Consider the following 26,809-nt stretch of genomic DNA (forward strand, 5'->3'; position numbering starts at 1 on the left):
ATCGAAGAGTCATCAAGCAAGAAAGATTCGTTTAATGCTGAACACAATAAAAAAGAAGCGTTCTTTCGAGCCAATCGGAGCGTTGGGCTTTCTACCTTCCACTTCGTTAGTAAGCCCACGTAACGTCCTGCTGCGACAAAATCAGAACGCAAAAGAAAGAGACGAAAACGATAGGAGTGGATGTCCTATTGCCAGTGTTGTAGGCGTCACGGGAAAAAAAGTAACGAAATACGTTACTCGTTACTTGCAAAATTAAAGGAACGTGATGATTCAAAACCTGAGACTGGTTTGGAAACGGAACATCGTGAAGTAGAAAGAAAAAGGGACAGACAACGTCTGTCCCTTTTTCTTTCTACTTCACGATTTTCCGTTTCCAAACCACAGTCTCAGGTTTTCAATCATCATGTATAACTTACACCAGCTCGCCTGCACTTTAACCGTATTTTTTAAAGGAACGTGCTACCGTTATCGTTTAAAAGGAAGGCACATTACTTTTACGTTACTTTTTATTTGTAAATTGACGGCAACAACGTTGTTTCGACGACAGCGTTCTTTGATACTGGTACAAAGGTTTTTTTTTTGTTTTTTTTGCAGAAATTGAATTTTTTTTTTTGTGGGGAAAAGACAGGCAAAATTTTGATGGCATGTGGGATTAGTACAAAAACAAATGACTTGGCGCCTAGATTTCGTGTTAGGGTAAGTCCAGGCGCAGTCGACGCTACGAACCCAAAAGCAAAACTCACTTGACCTTGTTTCTGTTTATGATTGGTTCAGCGATAATAGAACATGGAAAGAAGCATGACGAACCCCATGATGGCGCACTTTTGATGCGGTCCGATTGGTTCCATTAGCTCCTAGCGTCGGCTGCGTCTGGCTTGAATGTAAGTGTACTTTTTTTTTTCAAATCTTGGGAAGAATCTGTAACGAGTAACGTAACTACGTTACTGGAAATAAGTAACGTTAGTACGTTACCCGTTACTGTTTTGAAAAAGTAACGAGTGCGGTTACTATGTTACTAAAAAAAAAGTAACGCGTATACGTGTAATGTCGTTAGTTGTAACGCGTTACCGCCAACGAAGTCTAAACTCGAAAGAAAAATTCAATAAAGTATCTTAAACAAAGTTTGAAAAATCAACCTGTTTTTGTGCTGGTGTGACGGGTATTACAGCAGTAAAAAAAAAAAAAAAAAGAAGGTTGTTAATTAAACTGTACTTTACATTTATCTTAATTCCTTCTCCCGAATCGTTATCAGTGATAGGACGAAGTGATCAATCAATCTGTCACGTTGAAAAATACATCTAGCGTAAAGAATCACGATTTGTTTTAGTCACAGCAATTTAAATAAAATAAATTTGATTCGAATTAAACAAATGTGACAAGCACATTTAATTTACCTTACTTAAAAAAATTATATAGATTTTTTTTTTCACATTTTGGTAGAAACAGAGATTTTGGCCATAAACGTCGCATACAAAATGGTCTGTGTTTTTTTTTTTTTTTTCTCGGGGGATTGGGGAAAAAAGGGCCCCCCCCCCCCCCCCCCCCTTTTTTTTTCCCCAATCCCCCGAGAAAAAAAAATATAGGGGGGGTTCGAGAAAGGTAAAAGTACAGATTTGTTTTTAAAAAAACAAAAGTGAAAGGTACCTTTATTTGGTTTGTGCAGGTGAGTTGTATGGCGAGGGCGACATAATATAGGGGGCTTAGTGTCATGGTAAGTCCAATAAATCACAAATTTCTATTAGCTTTTTAATTTGTAAAAATAAACGTGTGACTCCATTTAGACACTTGCTGAGCGTCATCGAAAACCGCTACACCAGTAAAATTTTGGAAAAACTTTGAGCGCGTGGGAAGCGCGGTTTTAGTGCACCAAAGTGAGCCCTCGTGGAACGCGGGCGCTTTGCTCGCGCGGTGCAAGAGCGCAGGCGAGAAAAGACCGAAACACCGCCCGGGCGCGTTTTCGGACTCTCAGCCTTGGGCGCTCCCGACGCGCTCTAAGTTCTGCTAACTGTTACCGATTTAGTGACTTTCGATGACATTCAGCAAGTTCGTCATTAGAGCCACATGTTTATCTTCACTATAGCTCCAAAGTTAATCAACATATTTTAGTTAATTAATCGACTTATTGTAACGATTATTCCCCTATGTTACGTTTTCCTGGCCTTATAATCCACCTCAGACCGTATGAATGTAACTATCACGGCTTTTTTTTTTAAGTCTGTAAGTTAAAAACAAAACAAAAAAGCTAGAGAGCGTGACACAACAGCAAACGAGCGGTGGCCGTTTTTAACTATTATTGTTTTCACGATTAAAGCGCCGTATTAAAAATTTATATTTTAAAAAATAATACCAACGCAGTAAAAATTCCCGCGCCTCTCTGAGCAAAATGCAGAAAGGCGCCTCCGTCGTGTTCGCGCTAAGTGTGCCGCGCAATGTACGCATCGCGTATCACAAACTATTTCAAGAGCACGGCACGCCCAGCACTTGAAAATGGCAGATATGGGACACAGCCCACTCCTCGATATACCGAGGTTTATATTTCTACATCTTTCGCGCCTTACGCGCTCGGTATGGAGCATTGTTTCCGGAAGTCGTATCTACACGATAGCAGGTCCGGCATTTTCAGTGCGACCTAGATACAGCAACATTTACAAAACCAAAAAAAAAGAAGCCTATCGCAATCTCGGCTACTTATACGTGTTCCGTGATGCATATCCGTACAGACGGTGTGATGCACGTTAAAAACCTCACACTGCGCTGGTGTACTTTATCATGTACAGTGGCGGTTAACTTCACGCCGTTTAAACGTACATTATTGTTAAGGGGACACACCCCCCAGGGGGGTCAACTTTTGAACCCTCGTCTTAAAATTAATGAAATTTACAGGGTCACGCTAGAGGGTGTATAACAGAATTTCAGGACTGTCGGTTAAATGAGAAGGAAATTAGAGTAGCTTCTATCAGCCCGGGTGGAGGAGGGCGAGGGAGAGAGAAAGAGCACGTGACCACCACACGCATGCGGCCGGCTCTCCAAACCGTCCGAACGGAACCGTAAAATGTCTTCCTGCGCCGGGTACCGAAAGCCACAAAACCTTCGCAACTTCCGACATCCGCAACCCGGAATCGTTTGGTTTGGGCCGGCCTTTCAGAATTTCCTTGAGGCCTCCAGGTCGCTCGAAATACGAGGTGTTGAAAACGAAGAAGGAACGTGAGCCTTCTTTAACAAATTGTTTTTTTGTTTTTTTTTTCTAAAAAAAAAAAAAAAAAACAATTGGTTTGAACACGGACTGATAGATTTTTTGCTAAATTACCCAAGCATACTTTTTTTTAATGCTGGGAACGTATACACGCGCTGCAAGCGTTCTCCTTATCTGTATCAAATATTCAAATTTAACAACCAAATTAAGATGTTGATGGACGCTCGTGCAAAGTGCCATTTGTTTTATTTTTACTTTAGAACAGTTATTGCTGCAGAAGGCAGTACGCGCAGCGCATGTAACTACGCTCGCGCACGCTTTATGAGCTTGGATAATTTAGCAAAAAGCATATCACTGTTACTTGCTTTCTGGACGTGAAGGATTTATTTCGAGTACTGTGGTAAGCCAAAATGAACAAAGTGTTGGTCGTTTCATTGTTCCTTTAGTCCACGAGGACGCCAGCGAAGACATTTGTGGCGCACCTTTAGGCTAATACTTGCTTCAGACATTTGTGTTTCGATGTGATCGACTGCGCCACGACTCCTTGCGTTCCAACACATTTTGCGCGAATCTTGGTTGCCGCGGCAACCCTCTCGCAAGCACTCATAAGCGGTCATATTGGCAGTTGGTCAAGGCTGGTTCCCACACATGCAGATATATGGTAAGCTGGGCGAGCTGGTGACGTGGTCAACAGCATACAGCGCCCAAAAAGACAAGGAAAGAAATGGAACACGCACGACGAAGAAGCGCCTTCAAGTCGAGCATGATCGTTCACCGAAATCTACGGTGGGCGGTCATCTCCCCGTACGTTTCCAAATCAAGAAGGTAGGAGCAGCTCCTCCCACAAGCGTGATGCGCCCGTTTCAAATCCCTCCGCAGCCGAAAGAATCCTGGAAACGCTCCTTGTTCCGCTTCAATGGATAGATAATGGCCACAGAGTGGTGCCAACTTGTCTTCGACCCCCACGTTTTAAGAAAGCGACCTTTGCATTCATTGGAGGGGGAACCGAGCCCCTGAAAGCAGCCTTTGTATCCATCGGAGGGGGAAGCTAATCCCCGAAAGTCGTATTTGTTTTCATCGGAGGGGGAAAACTCTAATCTCCTTCTCGTGGCTTCCACAATGCTCAGTCAAAGTCGAAAGATATATGTACAGAAAGGCAAGACCCTCCTCGCGCGTTGGCCGCGACGTCACGGAAACGATGGGACGCCATTGGCTTGGGGGACGCAGCATTAACCACCCGAACACTGCCTCAACCATAAACCTTGTTTTAGATAGCACTATGGATGGAGCAATGGCAAAGACATGTTAGTTAGATGGTGTTGTGTGGTGTGTGACACGCTCTGGCACTGCGCGACTTTCAGCGCGTTCACTTGTCCTTCCTTTTGTGTACAAATCCAGTTGCGAGTCAGCGCTTGTGTGTCGTGCATGTTTGATTTCTTTGTCCTTGTCTTTTTGTGCGCTGACGTACCGTTCACCATGTCACACACTTGCGACTGCTTACGACCGGAGGGGCTCACAACCGGTCGAGTCAAAGTCGGTCGTAGTCATACGCAAACGTGTGAAAGGTCCCTTGCCACAGTCTTACAACCCTCGTAAGCAGTGGCATAACTTAAAATCGGGTTTTAGCCTTTCCGGTCGTAAGCAGTCGAAAAATGTGAACCAGACTTCACAGTCAGGCGCTCTATACCTGACCGACCTTACACGTCTCCCACCCCTCGCAGAACATGCGGATGCGCGAAGCACTGCGCGACATCATGGGAAGCCACGAGGACGACGTGTACGGCGTGCCCAGGCCCCGGAGCCCTTTCATCTTCGCCTGCGAGACCGAGCAGTGCAGCCGCGAGGGCAGCCACCTCCGCCGCAACGTGGCCTGGGATCTGAACCCCTGCCTGGACTTCCACGAGTACGCGTGCAGCGGGGACAGCCAACGCAGGTTCCTGCGCGAGGACGCCGTCGAGCACTTTCTCGGGGAGATCCGCCAGGTGGTGCGCAAGTGGACGCAGCTCAGGTGGCTGCAGAAGACCAGTCTCCAGGCTAAGGTAACGCCTGCAGGCTGAGGTGAAGCACTCTTGAGTACTTCTTTACTCGGTCCGCGTCCTTTTGTGCGCTGTGTTTATCTCGCTAAAGTGAGGTATTTGTAAACGTTTGAAAGCGGCCAGGCCTCAAAAGTGAGCCTGGCCACCATCGGCTGGAAAAGCTTTGTTGGGGTAGTTGGGGGAACAGTATGGCCGCCGTGGGCACGCCTCAGTAAAGCAAGCTTGACCACAGCTTGACTATCATTCGATCTGCACACATCAGCAGCAAGATGACGGCACGCAGTCACTGTTCGAAAGCTTTTCTATAGACCATTCCATTTAGCGCTCTCTGGGCGGCACCATTTTGTTCGACCGCAGCGCCCTCTCCACACATCCGGGAAGTTCAACGGGTTCGGCGGGGTAAAACGAGAGAGAGGGCACGCGCCCGACTCCGCTAGCAGACGACAAACCGGGAGGTTGCCGTTCTCCATCTTCGGGCTGTATCGGCGGTCAGTACGGAACATCGAACTCTCGCTCGTGGCTGCCGTTGTGAAGTGGTTCGCGTTCTTAGAATAGTTGTGGCTGCTCCAAAATCAGCTTATAGCTCTCTGTTGTTCTATTTCGCTAAATGATCAACTAGCATATCCTTTTTCCGTTACTTAAATAGCAGTTGAGTCAGCCGGCAGTACTACCCTCAACTACTGCGTGTATTGCGGCAGGAGAACACGTTTTATTTATTACTTCAGACTTCCGCTCATGGTCACTAAAGGCCTACACCAGTACGAACTTTTTATAGTAAAAAAGGTACAGCAACCGGATTTACTTTTCGCCAAAGAGACCGACCAATCTGACACAGTTTTCCCTATTTTTTTTTATTTGCACGCAGGTAACAGCGCAATTGGACCCTGTGAGTCTTTTTATGTAGCATAGCATTACACGATAACTGGCATACCAAAATCTGCGCATCTGCGCTTGAAATTCCCAAAATGACGCGATTTTAAACAGAGTTTGCACGCCAGCCAGACGCTAGCTACAGCCCACTCGGCGGAGCAGACGATGTTGGGATGAGAGGGGGGAGTGCATTTTTTTTATCTTTTACCCTCTTTGCTATGACCCAAATGGAACGGTCTATAGTCACCACGGAGGGAAACGCTTTGTTGGGGCATCCGTCTGGTAATGAAATGCTCGCTTGAACTTGACTTCCAGACGACGTACACACACCGGCAGTAAGATTCCGGCGCCCCGGTACTCGTACAGCTGAAAATACACCCCTGGCCCACCATGGATGGGAGGCGAAAATCTACACCTTTTAGAGGGGCCGTTTTATTCCTATCGACTCAGGAGCAGAGTATAATATAAGCCCTTCGGCGGTCCTGTCCGCTGATTCAATGAAATTTGCTTTCCTTCCTCGTTGCATTATGCAATATATTTCGCGAAGTATAAATTATAACCCATGAACGTAAACGTAGATTACATGATTTCGACATGAGCTACCTTTAGCCAAGGTCAGGCATGTAGCCAGAGGGGGGGGGGGGGGGGGGAATCTTCCATTTTACTGGAATTTCCTCTCCCTTTCCCCCTCATACAGCATTTTGTCATGGACCCCCCCCCCCCCTTGCCACCCCCAAAACTAAATCCTGGCTACGTGCCTGGCCAAGGCTGGGCCAATGTACAAAGGGACAAACACACCAAAGCAAGAAGACAAAAAGAGTTAAATTTGTGTGTGTGTGTTTTGATTCCGAGCAAATGGAAATATTACGTGCCATCTGCACGAACGAGAAGAAGAAAGAGACGCGGAAAATGCAACGTTTTGGGAGAACGCCCTTTGTCAATTGATGGTACATGAAGTAAACGGAGGAAGAACATAAAGAATCGCCCGAAGGTGGTGTCAGGAAAAGGCAGCGCATTGATCCGTCGAGGAAAAATAAAGAAGGAGTGGAGGAACAAAGAGAGAGAGAAATGAAATAAGATTAGATACGTTATGTTTGGGTATGCTGGGACGTGCCAACGGAAATAAATTCGGGGAAAGTCACCCAAGAGCTCGGATCCGCTATGCGCACGAGCGCTCGCGAAGTGCTCGTTCAAGACAACGTACCCCCGCTCAGCATCGGCCTCGCTCGCTTTTATTGTGTCACGAGAAATGCACGGCATCTATAAATTGCCACGCGTCGATGGAGTCAATCTAGCGGTGCCGGAAGTGCATGCGATTATGACGCCTCACTCGTTTCTCTGCGTTTGCTGTATTACCATGCAGCTAAACCGATCACGCGCAGAAAAAAGAAAAACAAAAAAACATCGCCGGTTCGCAACGCATTTATGGCGTTGGGTTACCCGTGATAGCAGACGCGGAAACACGACGAGATTCACCGATTAGTCGCGATGCAATTACCCGTCGTATCACACACTTAGCCGTAATGCGATCATCCGTCGTAGTGGCAGTGAACCGGGTTTTGGCGCTGATTGGCTCCGTCGGTCCGTCGCGTCGGCTGGGGTCGCTCTTCAATGGAAACGGAGTCAAGTAACCAAAAAAGCCTTGGCCTCGAGGCCACGAGGAAGTTCTGTTTCGCACATGACAAGATGACAGAGACGTTTAGTTGACTATGACCGAACTGTACTTACCAAAAACGTCTGTGCACTTTTAAGAGGGGTCTGCCCGGTATTTTTAGATGGCGAGGCGTCGGCGCTCGTGAAATTGTGCGTGCCAATTACTGCGTTGCATTTTACCTTCGGGGGACTCCTTATGAGGTTGTTATCTCCCTTCTTTTTCTTTGTGATTTTACAAAGGTCGTCCTTTGTAAACGTGTTTTCATACTTACTTACTGATTCCCAGCTGAACGTAATGAAAAGCGACGAAGAGAGAAAGAAACAAACTGCTGGACTATCAACCCTTTTAATAAACTTCCTTCTCCTCAACCCAATCCTTAACGGGTAGCTTCATCTTCTTCAGTAAGAGCTTAAACATAAACTTCCTTTTTTTTTTTTCTCGAACCGTGGGGTTCTCCCCTTCTTCGACTTTCCCCGTCTTAAAAAGGTAGCTTCTTCTTCAGTAAGAGCTTAGACAGATCCGTGGAGTTTTTCTCTTCTTAGACTTTCGGATCTTGAAAAACTTCCTTCTTTTTGTCTTTTATACTTCCGGTGGTGTCACCCTCGTTTTACTCGGTCGGATCTTGGAGTCACTAGGTCCCAACTTGGTTCATCCGAGGTGCCGCTCTCCTCAGATACATTTTTTCTTTGGGCAAGAGCGCAATGGAGGCAACACTGACGCATTCTCCCTCCCCCTCCTCAATGGCCAACGCCTCAAGGAGCTCCCTTCCAAGCTGCTTTCGGTGTTTTGCTAAGACGGTAACGCTTGTGAAATCAGGAGCACATTTGCAGATCCGACAATATGCCGAAAGGTGGCCCGCCGACGTTAGTGCGGTCACAGAGGCTGCATGTTCTCTGGTGCGGTCGTTGATGCACCTCCCTGTTTGTCCTATGTAGCTTTTGCCACATGACATAGAGATCTTGTAAACAACTCCTTTTTCGCATGGGGCGTAGGGTGTTCGATGCGCAGTGCCGCAGGTCGTCGTCCCGTTCTGGGCGGTTTTCCGGTTCACCCTACGGCACATGGCGTACGCCTTGTTGGGGGCGGAGCACACAACGTGGATGCCTTGTCGGCCGGCGATCTTTTTTAACCTATGGGTAATGCCGTGAACATATGGGACCACTGCGAAAGGCTTTGGGGGCTTCTTTTGCGTTGGTTGATTCTTCTCAGGATTTTGTCGCACCTGCCTACAAAGCTTTTCACATACCGGTACGAGGAGGGTACTCGAGTACCCAGAATCCTGGAGTCGACGCAGCTGTTCTTGAAAGCATCGCCCCACCTTATGAGGGCAGGACTTCTGTAGCGCCGAGACTAAAGCTTTGGTGGCCAGCCCCCGTTTTACGTTTTTGGAATGCTCCGAGGTAAACGGAAGGAACCCCTTACATGAACGGGGTTCACAACTCCAGCACACGTGGGAAGGTTGAAACTCCAACGAGAGGTCTAAAAACCGTATGGAATTGTTGACGGGAAGTTCATGGGTAAAAGCCAATCCGTGGCAGCTATGTTCGAAGCTACGCATGACCACGTCTAAGCACCCATTACTCTCCTCATGTGCATCAGAGTTGCTTAGTATGAGGAAATCATCAACATACCGAAAGATGGCCTCGATGCGTTGATCCTTTAACTGGTCTTGAATGTTCCTCCTACACGCTGCTAGGAACAAATCACTCAAGTAGGGGGCCACTCGCGACCCGATGCACACCCCGCTTTTTTGTAAGAATTGCTGATCCTGGTGTGACACCACCGTCGCAGAAAGATATGCCGACAGGAGCTCCAAGAAGCTGTCGAGGCTCATCCCTGTTGAATTTTGAAACCCTTGAAGACCCTGCTCCTCAATGGTTTCTCAGAGGATCTTGAGGAGAGCCGCATGGGGAATGGAATAGTAGAGGTCTTGGATGTCCAAGGAAAAACCTGCTACAATATCAGAACCCTTCTCCTGAAGAAGGCGAATCACTGCTTCGGAGTTTGGTATCCGGAAAGGATCCTTTACTTCAACTTGTGATAGGTATTTCGCCAACCAAAGTGAAACTTGCCCTTGCCAGGTGTGTTGCTCTGAAACAATGGCACGAAAAGGGACCCCTTCTTTATGTGTCTTTGCCGAGAAGAACACACTTAGGTCCCCTCGTTGGGCTCCTCTGATTTTTGTGACTAGCCCACGGCTTTGTTCTTTTTCGAGTATCTTGAGTATGGCTCGTTTCGCTGGTTTGACTTGAACTGGATTCACTTGTTTGAAGTTCTTCGCTAAAGTTTGTGTTGCTCTGTCTCCATACGACCCAGAGTCCAGAACTACAAACCCTCCCTCCTTGTCCGAGAGACACAATCGAAGGTCCTTGCGACGCAATTCCTCCACCGTTGAGGCAAAACTCATCCGTGGAGGTCCCAAGCTCTTTTTGCCTGCCAAGCACTCAAGACCCTCGTTGATGATTTGTGAGGTTGCTTCCTGGGGCGCCTTAGATACGATTTCTCGTACCATTAGGACTTTATCGACATCACTTAGCCTTGGTGGGAGGGCGAACTTCGGACCCTGCTCAAGCACCTTCCGGGCTGATGCCGAAAGGGACACATCTCCGATGATCTGGAGTGGCGTGCTTTTGGGTTCTGTTCTAACCCTTCGGGCGAGATGGTGTTTCCAAATTGGGAGAAAACAAATCTTCCACAGGTGCTCCGTGGAGGATTTTACTACGTTCATGTGGAATGAAAAGGCGTTATAACTGAGACACTTGACCCTCAGGAAATCGGTCAGAATTCGAACTTGCCGCCAGGCCTCGGACTTCATGATCTTAGAGACTCGCTGGGCATGACCTGCTGATGGTGCAATGTAGCCGAAGAAGACCCGTACCCCGTCAAGAAAAATCTTCTTCCTAATACTGCGGGCGAGCAACCTCGCTCGGCAGATGTTGGTGGCAATGAGCTGACAAAGTTCCCGCGGGGTAAGGAGGTGAAATTAAGGAAAACATGCGCTCAGAGAACTAGAAAGGTAAGTAGTGATGGCCTGTAGCTGAGCCGGTTGGTTATCCATGCTTACTGATTACCAGCTGAACGTAATGAAAAGCGACGAAGAGAGAAAGAGGGGGCTGGCCACCAAAGCTTTAGTCTCGGCGCTACAGAAGTCCTGCCCTCATAAGGTGGGGCGATGCTTTCAAGAACAGCTGCGTCGACTCCAGGATTCTGGGTACTCGAGTACCCTCCTCGTACCGGTATGTGAAAAGCTTTGTAGGCAGGTGCGACAAAATCCTGAGAAGAATCAACCAACGCAAAAGAAGCCCCCAAAGCCTTTCGCAGTGGTCCCATATGTTCACGGCATTACCCATAGGTTAAAAAAGATCGCCGGCCGACAAGGCATCCACGTTGTGTGCTCCGCCCCCAACAAGGCGTACGCCATGTGCCGTAGGGTGAACCGGAAAACCGCCCAGAACGGGACGACGACCTGCGGCACTGCGCATCGAACACCCTACGCCCCATGCGAAAAAGGAGTTGTTTACAAGATCTCTATGTCATGTGGCAAAAGCTACATAGGACAAACAGGGAGGTGCATCAACGACCGCACCAGAGAACATGCAGCCTCTGTGACCGCACTAACGTCGGCGGGCCACCTTTCGGCATATTGTCGGATCTGCAAATGTGCTCCTGATTTCACAAGCGTTACCGTCTTAGCAAAACACCGAAAGCAGCTTGGAAGGGAGCTCCTTGAGGCGTTGGCCATTGAGGAGGGGGAGGGAGAATGCGTCAGTGTTGCCTCCATTGCGCTCTTGCCCAAAGAAAAAATGTATCTGAGGAGAGCGGCACCTCGGATGAACCAAGTTGGGACCTAGTGACTCCAAGATCCGACCGAGTAAAACGAGGGTGACACCACCGGAAGTATAAAAGACAAAAAGAAGGAAGTTTTTCAAGATCCGAAAGTCTGAGAAAAACTCCACGGATCTGTCTAAGCTCTTACTGAAGAAGAAGGTATACCTTTTTAAGACGGGGAAAGTCGAAGAAGGGGAGAACCCCACGGTTCGAGAAAAAAAAAAAAAGGAAGTTTATGTTTAAGCTCTTACTGAAGAAGATGAAGCTACCCGTTAAGGATTGGGTTGAGGAGAAGGAAGTTTATTAAAAGGGTTGATAGTCCAGCAGTTTGTTTCTTTCTCTCTTCGTCGCTTTTCATTACGTTCAGCTGGGAATCAGTAAGCATGGATAACCAACCGGCTCAGCTACAGGCCATCACTGTTTTCATAGCCTCCGCGCCTCATTTTTTTTTTTCACATGTTTCTATTAATGCGAAAGAAGCTGTCCCATGGAGCGAACCAGCGTTATGAGCTCTTGAAGCCGCGCCAAACGGCACCTACATTCCCCTGTCCCAATGGAGCGAAGCCTGCACGCAGCAGCGAATCGATGTATAAACTCCAATTGGCTGGTGCGCGGCATAGTTCCAAGGAACGCCACCCCACAGAGAAGCCCTCTCCATGGCGCATGCAGCCCGGCCGCCGGTAAGAGAGAGAGGGTGGCCGGGCTCTGCAGAGCGGCCGTGGCGGCCGGCCGCAGAGCCCGCCCTTGTAGCCTACGCAGGGGCTGCTCGGCCGGGCTTAGCACGGCGCGCAGCTTGTAGGATTACGGTATACGTATTCGAATGCTTTCGCATTCCAACACGTTAATGTCTTTGTAATTTTTTTTTTGTGTTAATGTGCTTAATTCGTCGGGTCGGCGTCTTCATCCATAGTTTGGTTTGCTGTCCTGCTCTGTGAAGAGGTAAGCGGGCCTCTTTGAAAATACCCTGCCTCTCTTCGGTGCCCGCAGCCCGCGGCTACGACTGATCCTGACCGTGCGCAAGCCATAAAGTCTCAAGCGTTTCTGCTCAGAAAAGCAATATCTAAGGCGTGTTTCGGGCGTTTTTATTGGGGTTTCTTGGAAGAAACCGCACGTTGAATAGCTTCAAATATACGTATGATCGTATCTCTACGGGGTAGTGAAGAACACAACTTTTTTTGCTTTCAACACTTCCAAAAGTGCAGCGGGTATATTTTCGGCCACACATTTTATTAATTGAATTACACTTCCTATAACGTTTTTTTTTTTTCAGTAGTGAAGACCAGCTTTAGAAAAAAAAAAAGAAGAAATGGAGATACGCTTGAGAGGAAGCGCCTGCGCGTGCGCAGGAACCTGCAGCAGCGCCACCACGGTGGAGCTCTCTGATGTCATTTCACAGCGGTGGCGCTGCTGTCGGCGCTGCGCAGTGCGGCCGAACAAACTAGAGCGGGGTGTCGAGGAATCGGGAGTGTGGTTCCCAGGGTGGAGAATAAAATCAACATGATTTAAATCGTGATATAAATCAAGACAGTTTTACTATGATTATTTCCATCAAACCTTTATAAAAATAATATAATACCGAAATATTGGTTTCTTTTTCGTTTGTCTATTATTTGATGTGTTCTATGTGCATTTGGTTGTGCTTAAATACAAGCAAAATTATCGAGAGAGAAACATGGCTAACCATCATCACAAAACCGTGATTGTCTACTCAAATCGGTGCGTTGTTTGATTTCCGTGTCTTCCATCCATTTGTCAGCGTAACGTCCTATTGCAATGAAGTAAAAAAAAGAAGCAAATAAAGCTTTTTAATTGGCTGAAAAGTCAAGTTGTCTCTATTCTACAAATACAAATAAGTTATTTACACTAAATATTTTGGGCATTGTTATCACTCATCGAAATGATTGATCAATCGACCTGCCATGTTACAAAATACATATAATGGTAAAGAATCACCCCTGGCTACAGTGATTTAAATCATATCAAACTGATTTGAATCATGTAAATCTATATAATTTAAATCATATAAACCTAATTTAAATGAAATTAATATAAACCATATGATTAATTTTTTTTTTCGGTGGTAACTTTTGAGGTAAGGCGCGCATCTTGTCTATTTGAGGTGACGAGGTACTTCCAAGCCTGCCAGTCTTCTTACGCCGACCCGGAGTACCTGCACCACCATCTGGACAAGTACCTCGCGTCCGTCGACCAACACAGACATCCGGAAGCGTGGGCGGCCGAAGTCTCCAAGACTCTGCAGATCTTTCCCATCGTGGACATCGGCGTGTCCACGCTCGATGACCGCAAGTGCATCGTGCTTCGAGAGCCGGACGTCTTGGACAGCGACGCCGTGCTCGGGGTGCCCGGCATCGCGTCCGAGAGCTACAAGGACTTTGTACTGAAACTGTGAGAGCGTTCACTGTCAATCGACGCGTGTACTTAGAATAACTTTTAGAAAGAATAACTCGAAAGGACCCTCCTTCTGCAAGTTTCAGTGACGTTTCGCTGAGAGACTTGACACTTCTTTGGGGTCTTTAAGAAGCCGTCTCTTGGCAAAACATCAGCTGCAACTTCGAGGCGTCCAGGGGGCCCCAAGTCGGACACTCGACAAGAAAGTCCGGGGAATTCGCCGACTGCCGCGATTGGCTATCACCGCGCTCCGATTGGCCAGGGGCAAGGCCAAGCGTGGCCCTGGATAATGGCGGCGGTTTGTGATCTTGCCGGCTTTTTCGCCGAGTGTTCAACGCCTAGAGGAAACTCCCTTTTCAAGTTTTTCCTGTACGCCATCTTCGGCTACATTCGTGATTTGTTTGGACTTCAAAACAAAATACGCATGGTCCGACATCATTCCTCTAAGGCTGTCCATGTGTCTACTTTCCTGCAGAGCACTCGGAGAGCCAACCACCGCGATCTATGGAGAGAGCTCCGTGAATGACGGTGCAGAAAATATGTTTAAACCTAGAAGTATTTTATGCTCACTGACCTCGTCACGTTGCTGACTTCACGTCTAGGTCTTGTCTTTAACGCCATTTTCGGCCACACCATTCTCCAAACTTCCTCCGCGAAAAGAAAAAGAAAAAAAGAAAAGTGATTATATTTGGATTTTGCACACTAAGAAATGTTACACCCTTAGGGGTGTAAAAACGCTGTTCCGGAGACTGACACCCATGACTACATCGTTTCGGCACCTTTATTTCGACAGAATGCACCCTTTTCAGTACTAAATGGGCGCGGTTGCATTGAACGCCCTTCATTTTTGAAGGGTGTAAAAAGGGTGTAAAAAGGATGTGAAAAAGGCGGAAGTGAAGCGAACAGCCTTTTTTGAAGGGTGTACGCCTGGCTGACACCAGTGCGAGGTTGTTTTAACGACGATCTCGAATAATTATAGCCGCTACCAATGCTTTGCACTTGTATATTCACTTATATATAGTATGCATGTGCAGTATTAAACGGGAACGGATGTATACTCTTCGTAATTGAAGAGGCTGCCGCTGCATCTGCGAATTAATCTATTTCAATGGTCGAGTATGTAAAGCGGTCGAGCAGTGACCCCGGTCATGATTCTTTTCTCGCGCTTAATTCTTTATGTCTGTATTTGTTGTTTCTGTGCATGTGAAGATATATGCGAAGCTTGTTCTTTGTAACCGTAAAAAAATTCCTATAGGATGCTGCTAACATCACAAGCATTCTACTCTTCGGGCGTTCACCAGCATCAGGGTGTTGCTGTAACGCCCTCAGGGTTATTCCTCAGGCAGGCTTATTCGCACCCCTTATGGAGCATAACGTTTTAGTGTGTAGAGTGTTTTGCAGGAACGTAGATACATGGGCATTTTTATAGCGTTCGTTGTAGCATGTACCTGGTTTCTATTTAAAAGTACCGTCACGTGAGCTCACATTTTAACCAGTTCTTACGGCAAAGCGAAGTAACGTTTGATCGTGATCAAAACGCTTAGCAACAGCTAGTGTTCACGCACTTCTTTATACGTGGTTTTGTAGTCGTGGACATGGCACTGACGATTACAGGGTACATTTATACAAGCTTTAAGAGGACTCGCTTGCAGGATGAAAGGCAAAGAAGACAGAGTGGACGACATAATAAATCTGGCATGGGAGCTGAGAACTTTGGTCGGCGCCCCGGACGACCCTCTCAAACCTCTGAAGGAATTCAAGACGCAGACCGTCGAGGAGCTCCAACAGGAGTACCCCCTGTGGCGCTGGGACCGATTCCTTTCGGTGTTCTTTCTCGACTCCCTCACGGTCGACGAGAAGACCTGCGTCGTTGTCAGGTGGGCCGTGGGTTTGCGCACGTTTCCATTCACTCGAGTCTTCTCACAGCATAGCCGCGAGCAAGCAAACCATATGTTTTGAGTGACGCCCATAAGCTGGTGCTTGCAGACAAAACCGTCACTTTCTATCAAATACGTGCAGCTTTGGAGAAAAAAAAAAAAAAACATATCACAGAAAATTTAGGTAATCTATACGTTTCGTTAAGAATCTTCTGATGGAACGTTAGTTCTCAATGTGAGGATTCCACAATAAAATGTTTTTTGTGTACCAGGTTCTGCTGTAGGCATGGCTTTGTCTAGGCCACCCATGTACGCCTGCAACGCAAGGTGTTTTATGTATATGAGCCACACGGAATACGTAGTGTGACGACAAGACAGATTAAAGGCAAAGAACACGACGTTATAGAACTCTCGTTGGTGTGCAGCTGAAAAGAAACGGAGGTAAAAGTGCGCTTGTGGACACCTCTGGACATCATATATGTTTGTGACGTCACGCCGGCTCATGCACCATTTGCCTTTCTCTTTAAATTAACGGGTTCCTGCACATGCGCGGCGGTGGTTCCCTCAGCTATTGTGGGAAAGCAGGAAACTCTTTGTGAACAGTCTGCCTGCATGAACAAGACCTTTTTCGGTCGAAAAATGACGCTTCTTTTTCCCATGCGTATTTGTTTTCGTAGCAATATTTCCCCCACGGTCGGTAGCCGCAAACTCAGGCCATGGAGAATCGGGTTCACATACCGCGTAAATGATCAAACTCCTTTTTTTGCTTGAACCCCTTGCCTACTGATAAGGAATGTCACTCTTGCCTTCCCCTACTGACCTAAAGCCAGACCACGAGTGCGACTCGTTTCGGTTTCGGCGCTTGTTTAGCACGCGATCTGGCAGATGGCAAAGCCACCCCTGGTGCTTCATCTACACTGGGTAGCTTGCCCGTTTGGTTTGCTGTTTGGCAGAGAAAAAATGCTCCCTTTGGCCAAGAAAAAAAAAATAATAAGCAGGATCGCTTGTGAGCGTTCGTGCTGAAACAACATGGCGTTGGCACGGAGGTCCACTTTAAGGTCCGTTCACACTCTCGCAACCGAGTACGACCGAGAGAGACCAGACCGGTTTTTAAGCCTCTTGCGACGTCTTAGGACTGGGTGTGCTGCTGCGGAGCTGGTCCTAAGACGTCGCAAGAGGCTTAAAAAAAGGTATTGTCTCTTACGGTCGTACTCGGTTGCAAGAGCGTGAACAGACCTTTAGCCGACAAAGAGATAAAAAAACCTTCTGCTTGAATGGGATTAATGTTCAGTCATATGTGGCGACGAATTTTTCGGCTTTTCCAATTTTTAGGAATCTGACGATAGTTTGATGTGCAGTGACAGGAGTGATGAAATTGATGTGAATCCTGCAAGCATTCCATCAACTTCGGTGTCTTCACGTCAGTGGGACTCAGACCAGAAGTCTTGATTTAGAGCAAGATACGACACCCGGAAGTCGAGGAGATATTTTTTCTTATTTTAATTTAAATTGCCAGTTTAAAATGAAACTTTGCTGTACGTTCCTCGAAGAAAAAAATGAGTAGGCTTAAGGGTTTAATAATTCCGTATTATACAATCATGCCAACGTTACTAAAACACTCAGTTGGGAAACTCGCCGTCGAAACCTGGGCCGCTGGCGTCCACCGAGACCGAGCTAAATGCGACAACAGCGCCACTCTTTTTCGTTTGTCTGTACTCTGGTCACCTCGAGCTTTTTGAAAGCCTGTTTTTTGCGTAAAAACAAACGGAAAATACTCTTTTTGTATGAAATTTATTGGAGTTTAGTACCAAATGATGGGCGCGTGATGTTTTTATCATCTTTAGTTCGCAAGGTTTTGCGGAACAATTAATATTGTTTTTATAAAACCATGCCTCAGCGGGCCTTTCAGGTAGCGCGTCCCGACCTAGGTGCATTTTAACTTCAGTAGTTCAACGCGGCGCGTCCGCCGGGGAGACGAGGTTCAGCAAAGCCAAAAATAGAAGTCACGTGCAGTTTCTCGAGTGGCCGCTGCGGGAGAAATGGTGGCGTTGTGTTCGTCATTAGCTCGGTGCTCGGAGACAGATTGGGTCCATATTTTTAGGGCTGTCTCTATGGGAGTTTCCCAACTGAGTGTTTTAGTAACGTTGAATCATGCTTATTTAACGGCATGTGTTGATCATGGACCGTGTAATAGCTGCGGCCACCATATTAATCTTGTTGAAATTAAAATTTGTAAGTATCATATGGGGATATATGCCAAAACAACGAGGATAAGAAGACGAGTAGCACACAGGACCCCAGGATGTGCAAATATATATATTTTTATGAAGGTATATCAGTAGCTATAAGTATTTTTTAATATGTATCTCAGTGTAATACTAATCTTTTTTTTAAATCTATGGGTACGACGATAAGTACAAAATTATTCTTTTTTTTTAAATATTGAGTTATCTATAAGTACCATATTAATTTCCTTGAAACCTATAAGTACCGAATTGATCTTCATGAGATCTCTCAAATAAAAAAATGTAGTCAAATATGGATCGTAATATTTCTCCTCCAGGTCTCCGTCGTACCTCAGGCATGTTGCAGAGGTCGTGCACCGGGCCAAGCCGGATACTATAAAGCCCTACTTCAGTTACGCGGTCCATTTGCACTTATGGCCCCACTGGAAACTTGCCGAGAACTCCGAAATGGCCTGCTCTCTGCTCACGTACCGACTCTTTAATTACGCTTTTGTGAGCCACTTCAATCTCACCGAGAGACTCGGCGTGCTTGGCAAAGCAGGCATAAAAGAAGCCATCATCAGGAATTCGTTCAGGTAAGCAGTTTTACTTGCGTCAGCTGCTGCGTCGGTCGCTATCTTGACTCCGACCCCCCGTTCCTTCCCTTCCCCCTCTCCCCCCAGCTTCGCAAGTGTGTGTGTAATCGGCCGCGGATCAGAACGGCAGATTCTCACGAGTAGAATATGCAATCCAGAAATGTGTATACGCATCTCGTAAATGTGCATGAGTAGCGTTCCTTTTTCTTCTGCTGAGTGTGGGGAGCAAGGCACGTCTATAGAAGTAAATTAAGGCTAAATTTGAAACCTTTATTTTTCATAATTCTCTATGTTTTGTTGTTATGACGAAATGTGTCAGTATGGCTATTCTATGCAGCATAGTCAATAGTGTGCACCGGAGCAAAGAACTGACATTACTACTCTCTGCAGCAAGACCCACAAAAGAGCTCCCCTTCGTTCGTCCGCGGTATTTTTGCTTTGGTGTATCAGGCGAGTTCAATGTGCTCAACGAAATAACTAATGCATGCCAAAATAGAGCAATAGAGAAGAAGAAGAAAAAAAAAGTGCATTAGAAGCCATCTCACTGGCGAAACAAACTGCCCGTGCGCATACGAATCGCGGAGGCATCGTCCAAAGTCATCGAGGACGACGTTGCAGACACGCTCTGAGCACATCATCCGCGCTGCCCTACGACATGAAGGAGTCCGTCCTGGACATGATGGCCTCTACCAGGAGGTCCTACTTCAATCCAATGGACGACGTGGACGCTTACTACGAACCAGCCTACTCTGTGGTCCTGAACCGGAGGAACATCCTGGCTACTTACATCGGCATCAAGCACAGCTTGACGCAGAACTGGCTCGCCAAGGTCGTTGGTTCCGGAGGCCTTGTCCACGACACCAACCTGGATCTTGTCTGCCATTACGACCCGGACCGTCGTGTCCTGGCCATCCCAATGTCCATCGCAGAAGTGGACGTGGGCGGCCGTGAGTTCTTCCTGGACTCTTCGACGGTGGGACTCTTGCTGGCCAGGTCCCTCTACAGGATCTTCCAGGTGAAGATGTCCCTCTTTTAATCCAGGCTTAATCGACGCGCCTTGTAGGACTAGGCCACATGAGATGGCACACATCAACGCGAGACTCTGACGTCACGCTGCTGCGGTGGCGCTGCTGTCGGCGAATGCGCAGACGCTTCACTTCGCGTGAAGCTGGTCTCTGCGCTTGCGCAGTGCCCACACCTGGTGTGGGCAAAAGCAGACTTGTTCTTAAACAGCGTGTCTGTCTTGTGGACCGACACCCATACCGTTTTGAGTTTGTTCTATTACTTGGAATTATCGGATCACTGAGAACTTGTGTATCACGAGAGCTTTATTCTCGCAGCAGACGTGCTATAAACACATTGTTGATGACGAACTCGCTATTTGTGAACGGGTCGTGTTCGAGCGCTGCGAAATCGTGGACCGTAGGGCTTTTAAAAAAATTCTGTCATTATTTCTCATTTTGGGTTTCGTAATAAGTTTAATAAAATCGTCAAGGTCATCAAGGATTGAACAGCATTTCATGATAACTTGGCAAAGGGCGAAGGATTTTAGCGAGCCAACCAAGGTCTCACAGCGAGGCACGTCGGAAATGCGCTTCTCCTGTAGATGAGGAGTCACGTGCTTTGGAGCGCGTTTGCCGTAAAAACGAATGATACTGTCGTCGTCCTTTATTTCTTAACATGTTTCCCCCTGGTAAAGCCGTCTTGCATAAAGTGACAAAAACTGGATTTTATCTCCCCAGTGCATTATTTCTGCTGTCAATTGCTCCCAGAGGCCGAACATCAGAAGCACTAGGATGTGGCCAAGCGACAAGCCACCAAATAGCAAGAGCTAAATTAAAGTATAACTTCGCGCCGCCATGCATGCTCTATGTAACGCCACTGTGACGTCATCTCTTAGACAGAGGAGAACCATCAGTGTTTCGATGGTGTAACTTTTGGTGTTCAACTACTTTCACGCCAGCCTGTCGCGGTCCCGCCTTCAAGTTGAAGGTTCGTTCTCAGAACGTGTCTACAAATCGGACTTGACTTGTCTCTTTGTCATCTTCGCGTCTTTCCAGGACACTTCGATGTGGTCACCGGACCTGCAGGCCTACCGGTCCTGTTTTGAAGACCAATACAACGCCGCGCACGTTTCCAATGCCAGCGTGAATGGCGCCCGTAGTCTGCGTTCCAACATGATGGACAGCGTTGCCCTGGACGTCCTGCACAAGGCCTTCAGGTCCGTGCTCTGGTGACACAGCTGAGGTTGTTCCCGCATGCTCCAAGTTTTCCGTAGAACCGTTTGACTTGCAGAAAAGTCTGAGTGCACACCGGTCCTTGATGCACTTAGAGCTCCAATGATTTATTTTATATCTTACCAGTACGGTCAGTGATTGAGCAGTATATATATACTAACACTTCGTTGTGCTCACATGATCTCTGCGGGGATGCCAATTTCGTGCAGACTCGAGCGGCAAGGGTCATGTAAGATGATTGTTCTTCACTCTATGCATAGTCCGCTAACAGATAGTCAAAAAGAGGTAGTTTGTAATTAGGGCTCCATGTTTTCGGTATTTATTTTTCTGCATATTCGGGGGTTATTTATCGATATTTATTTTCCTCCTTGAATCGGTGTTTTTCGGTGTTTATTTCAATGCCGGAGAGAAATCAGTGTTTATCGGGGTTGTGTTGTAAAGTGACTATAATTACGAAAGAAAATATAATTTATAATTTATAAATGATGTTTTCTCCTGTAGCTGGTAAAGAGAGAAGGGACCGGAGCAAGGAATGTGGTTTCGATAGAAAGGAACAACCACGAGGACAGTTTAGCGCAACTGCGTTCCGGGTCAACGAGAAAGAAAGAATAGAATAAAAAATTATTTCCGCTTTTTTTTTTTATTTATTTAGAAAAAAAAAACACACAAAAAAAAAACACCTCGAGGGTTAATTTTTGCTGTTTATCCGTGCATACCGAAAACACGGAATTCTATTTATAATCTACGCTGAAAGGCATGACTTAGCCAGATATTGGTAACTTTTTCTCCCGTTATCGAACTATCTATTCTTCGGTCGTACAATGCCCGCTGCCAGTGCGATTTTCATTGTCGATTAAAATCGAGTTTCTTCACGAAGAGTATATTTATTTGCACCCAAAGGTCTTTATATAAGTACTGGTAGTATAGTGAAGATGTGGACGTAGTTAAGATACCGATACATGCATCTGTGGGGGATGATTTGCAGTGACGAGTGATATATGTATAAAATAAAGACTTTCCCCAATAGAACAGATTTTTATTTAGTTCAATGTTAGGTAATTAAATAGGTTGAATGTACATTTTCTTGAAAATATACATTCAACGTTGAAAAAGGCAGCACTGAACACAGGAAGGTGACGAGCCTCGAAAAGGTGGAGAGACAGAAAGAGAAAGAGAAAGACAGAGATGTCTGCGCGTCGGAGAGGAAGAGAGAAATGTTTTCTTTTACAGCTCCGCTGTAAAAAAAAGAAAAAAAAAGTACCCGTAATTTTTTTTTTTTTACTGTTGGATTACAATAAAGTTGCTTAAACATACTTCCACGAGTGCACATGGGAAAAAAAGTAGCTCTATGTAAGATTTTGTTTACAGCGGAGGCTAGGTTCCCCAGGATAGTGTCCGGCATGTCGACACAAACCTACCTGGACAGCTACCGCCATCTATAAGCGACGGCGGCAAGCACACAAGCAGTATGATTTCCACCGTCGCTTGTAGATGGCGGCAACCTTTCCAGCTATCATAGAAGAATTGATAGTTGGGCGCGTTGGCGGGAATTCATCGTAGGAAACAGCGCGAAAAACAGATGACGACGAAGAAGAAGCACACGTAACGAGCGCAGCGCTCGTCACATGTGTTTCTTCGTCCTCGTCTGTTTTGAGCGCTGTTTCCTACGCTCTTATCAGTTTCGGTTTGGACTCACGATCGGTCGGCCGCGCGCCCTGTCGGGGAAAGGAGACAGGCTGCGGAAGGAGCGGCGACGTCCTCAGCAGCGCGAATGGGTCCGCAACCGTTGCAAAGCCGCTTGCGCCTCGACTTCCACTGCGTCCAGCGCTTCAGATTCCCTTGCCAAAGAGCAGATCGCTCGCCTGGAAAGCCGCCGCTGCGAACAAAACCAGCGATTTAAACGGCGCCGGCGGGCCAACGCCACGGACGACGACGGATCGTGCCACGGAGGCGAAGCGCAAGCGCGAGGCCCGGCGACGACTGCACTCCACGCCGGCTGAACAGTCCTCGGGTGCGACGGCGAGGTTCCGGAGGGAGTTCGTGGAGAACCCGTTTGGCGTCACATGCGCCGTCTGCGACCGACTCTGGTTCGCCAGAGACGTATCCACGATCGGCGGCGTGTCGGACGACAAGAAGCAGAAATCGGGCGCGTGCGCGTTGCGGCAGTGTATCGAGTACAGTTCCGCTGGTGTTCCTTCTTCACGAGAGTGGAAAGACTGAACGTTTTTACTATTAAGTTTTGGTTTTGTACAGCCTCTATCCAGCTGTAAATTTACATGTCTCCCCCTCAACGACATTAATATTTTCATATATTTAAATCCTTGTCAGCCCTCCACGCGCGGAGAGTTGGGTCAGGTGATAATAGGGAGGCTGCTGATTGGTCCGGCGATCACGTAGTTCCCAAAGTATGCCCCAGCTTAAGGGTGAACAGAGTATAGTGTGCGCTCTCAGTTCCCTGGACCCCAGAGCGCATGCTAGTTAGGTACAAACGCTATCATCATCATCCCACAGGGGCACAGTTTCAGTTTCGCCCGCAAGTGGAAACATTCGTATTGTAGCGTAACTATTGGGCAAAACATTTTTAATGCGAAAGCATTAACTGTCTCATGGAGCGAGCTGACGTCATCAGTTTGAAACGCGAAAGTGGCTCCTAGTTTCCGCGATCCCAATAGGAGCGATTCGCCTCCGGTTCCACTGGTTGGCGCGCGTCGACGGGGCTCCCATTGGCAGCTGCGCCATGACCTCCGAGACCCCGAAGCGCGCGCGTGCTAGTACGTAGCAGACGACAAAGGGAGCGGACGAGCGGCGTGCATGCTTTCGCATTCACAACTCATAAGAAATGCTTAAGTGTACCTCGAGCTTTTTTCTTTCTTTTTTTCGACGTACGTACATTATTTTTTAGACATGCCTGTCCTAACCAAGTAGGATAAAAAAAAAGGTTTTCTTTTTAATTTTTGGTTTCTAGGTTTTGTGTTTTTTTAACCAACACTGTCAAAGCTGAAAGTACATTCCTCTTAGCTCCTTTAATAAAAGTACAATTCGTCATACTCAAGTCTTCATAGCGGGCTTCCGGCCAAGCGACGCTTTTCGTCGCGCTTGTCGCCAATAGGAAGTATTCCCTGGCGACCATAGTTGTGTTCTCTGCGCTTAACCGCGTGTCCACAGCAAGCATTGGTCAGATCCCTTTGGCAGCGCCAAACTGTTATGGCAGACAGTAAGTTGGTTTACCCACAGATCGTGCTGGTAACCAAATAGGCTTCCTAGTGAGGTATTAGAAAACTACCACAGGTCCTGTCTTTTTGGCGTATTACATGTGTTAGGCCCGGTTCTCATCGGAGCTCATCCAGTATAGCGTTGATCGTAACCCTAACCATCGCCCACCCCCAGATCCGCCGTGCAGTTCTACTCGCTACAGACCAAGGGCAGAACGCAACTGCAGGAGGTCCGGCTGCACTTCCCGGACCTGCCCGCTGTGAGCTCAGAGCAGATATTCTTCCTGATGTACGCCCAGTCCTTCTGCGAGCCGCGGGAGGACGTCGGCAGGGTCCTGTCGAAGAGCTGCTGGGCTCCGGCCAAGGTTCGGCTTAATGTGCCGCTGAGCAACTTCGACCCCTTCGCCGAGGCCTTCTTCTGCGCCTCCGGGTCGCCAATGAATCCGAAGTCCAAGTGCCGAGCGCTCTAAATAAAACACAGAATAAACCTTGCATCGACACGCGTTACTTTTCTTCACTGCAAGGGACCGTGAAACAGAAGCTCGTACCACACGACGGGTAACATATCTATGCCTAGCATGTGCCAACTAATGTGATGGCACGAGCTCCCGCTAGCGAGCCAATTAGTGGATTTTAGCTAATTCATTTGCTAATTGTCACTTTCCGAAAGAATAACTTCTTTATTTCCAATGTACTCTTATTACTTTGCGTCTTAGAAAAAAAAAATGGTTGAAGCTTTGCTAATTCGATCAAACGCGATTAAATGCGCATTACACGAACATTGTTAGTGAAAACAATTAGGAAAGGAAATGATACGGTGATGCGAAATGGTTGTAACATGCCGTACATACATAATTTTAGCTTTGCTTGACGTCGAGGACGACGCCCTAGAGGACGACGTCAAGAGCGACGTCTAGGACGGCCTCTTAGTCGACGTCAAGGACGACGTCGTCCTACGTCAAGAATGACGTCGAAGACGAAGTCCTGCAGGACGATGTCAAAAACGACTTCTAGGACGACCTCTAGGGCGACGTCAAAAACGATCTCTAGGACGACCTGTAGGACGACGTCAAGGAATTCAGGTCACGCAAGCTTCAGCTACCGGCGTTTACGTGCTTACGCAACCGGCACTTACGCGAACGGACCTTATGCAACCGACGCTTACGCGACCGGCGCTTAGCGGCTTACGCGACCGGCGCTTCAGCAAAGGGCGCTTGAGCCACCGGCGCTCCAGCTACATACGCTTCAACCACCATCGCTTCAGCCACGAGCGCTCCAGCCACGGGCGTTTCGTTACCTTGATTACGCGACCTTGAGCGTCGTTGGGTCTATAGACATTGCACAGGCGCCAGATTACAGCCGCCATTGGTGACCTTCTCTTTTCTTACCAGGTGTCGAGACACTGAAGCCGGCGTTGACGAGCCACAACAAATGCCAGTGCTGGGGAGAAGGATAGGGTAGAAGAAAAAAAATAAACAATACCCTGCTCTGCTGTGGTCATGATGAAGTGAAGTAAACGTAATAAAAGGAAACAAAAACTGAAAGTCAGTTATGGCGGCGCCCATGCACAGCTTCTGCAGAGCGTCCAGAAAGCTACCGCTTTAACGACTGACTGCATGTTTGGTCATTCTCCAGGAAGATGTAACGTCACGGACGGGCGAAGCATTGCCCAGATCTATTTTGTCGATCTGCATTTGTTATTTCAACAAAAACAACATTTTTCCCTAGAAAGGAAGGTTGGTGTATGTCGCTTTTTTTTTTTTCCATAAAAAAACGTTGCCTTTGGGGTGCGTCTCGGGGGGGTCAAAGCACTTAGGTTGCACTTTTTTCCAACTTAGTTTACCCTCATCGTCAGCCACGTAGTCAACAAATGTATGCCGGACGAAAAGAAAAGAGAAAGCGACATATTACAACCTAAAAAGAAAACGAATCACAGCCAAAACAAGAATGAATAATAGTTGTGGTTAAAACTTGCATGAACACCTTCCGGTGTCTCCGGGTATCCGGGAGCGGATACCCGAAGTTCCGCCGCTGGTGTACCTTTTCATGATATGCAGGCACGTATCCAGGGGGGGGCCCATGGTGTTCGGGTTCCCCCCCCCCCCCCCCCCCACCCCCAAATCTTCCAACTTGCTAGGGCCTCCTCTCACCCTCCACCTCAAAGCCACCCCCCCCCCCCCCTTTCCCGAAACAAATTCCTGGCTACGTGCATGATCATATGTATGGTTACTGCGGGAGTGTTAGAGCACCAGATGTCACTAACGGCCTATAGGAATTAGAGTAACTATATAGGCTCTACTGAGCATATGCAGTTACTCTAATATGAATCGCAGGGCGTGTATACAGTTCCGAACATCTTATTATCGCTCCTGTCCTCAGCCAAAAGAATTGCAGCATTGATTTATACGAATCCCTATATCGAACTTACTAGGGCATCATATTGTTGGAGTGGGTAGACAATTGCAAATATTTAGACAAACTATAAAGCTCACATTACAAGTAAAAAAAAAAGAAAAATTCGATGATGCGGTACAGGTTTTGAAATGAAAGAGACATCACGGCAACTTCGCAGTATAAGAAAACCAAAACCAGATATGAGTAAAACAGTATGAACAGAGGCAAATCTAGCAATGCATTAACTAGGTGAACAATAAACTTTGCAATGCTGTAAA

At 47.1% G+C, this 26,809-nt stretch overlaps 1 protein-coding gene across 1 annotated transcript in view; it reads left to right on the forward strand.

Moving 5' to 3' along the window:
• Window positions 1-24,640, forward strand: part of LOC8040492 (neprilysin-1) — a 44,009-nt gene extending 19,369 nt beyond the window's left edge. Inside the window, exons 2-8 of the mRNA XM_029969908.4 lie at window positions 4,915-5,232; window positions 13,701-13,987; window positions 15,643-15,867; window positions 18,431-18,688; window positions 19,307-19,703; window positions 20,749-20,909; window positions 24,313-24,640. Of these exons, the coding sequence (XP_029825768.2) occupies window positions 4,915-5,232; window positions 13,701-13,987; window positions 15,643-15,867; window positions 18,431-18,688; window positions 19,307-19,703; window positions 20,749-20,909; window positions 24,313-24,607 (1,941 nt within the window). The 3' untranslated portion in view covers window positions 24,608-24,640. The remainder of the gene's footprint in view (window positions 1-4,914; window positions 5,233-13,700; window positions 13,988-15,642; window positions 15,868-18,430; window positions 18,689-19,306; window positions 19,704-20,748; window positions 20,910-24,312) is intronic.
• Window positions 24,641-26,809: the final 2,169 nt, after the last annotated feature.

This window comes from Ixodes scapularis, unplaced genomic scaffold (genome assembly GCF_016920785.2).
Source record: "Ixodes scapularis isolate PalLabHiFi unplaced genomic scaffold, ASM1692078v2 PGA_scaffold4__175_contigs__length_147842914, whole genome shotgun sequence".
NCBI lineage: Eukaryota > Metazoa > Arthropoda > Arachnida > Ixodida > Ixodidae > Ixodes > Ixodes scapularis.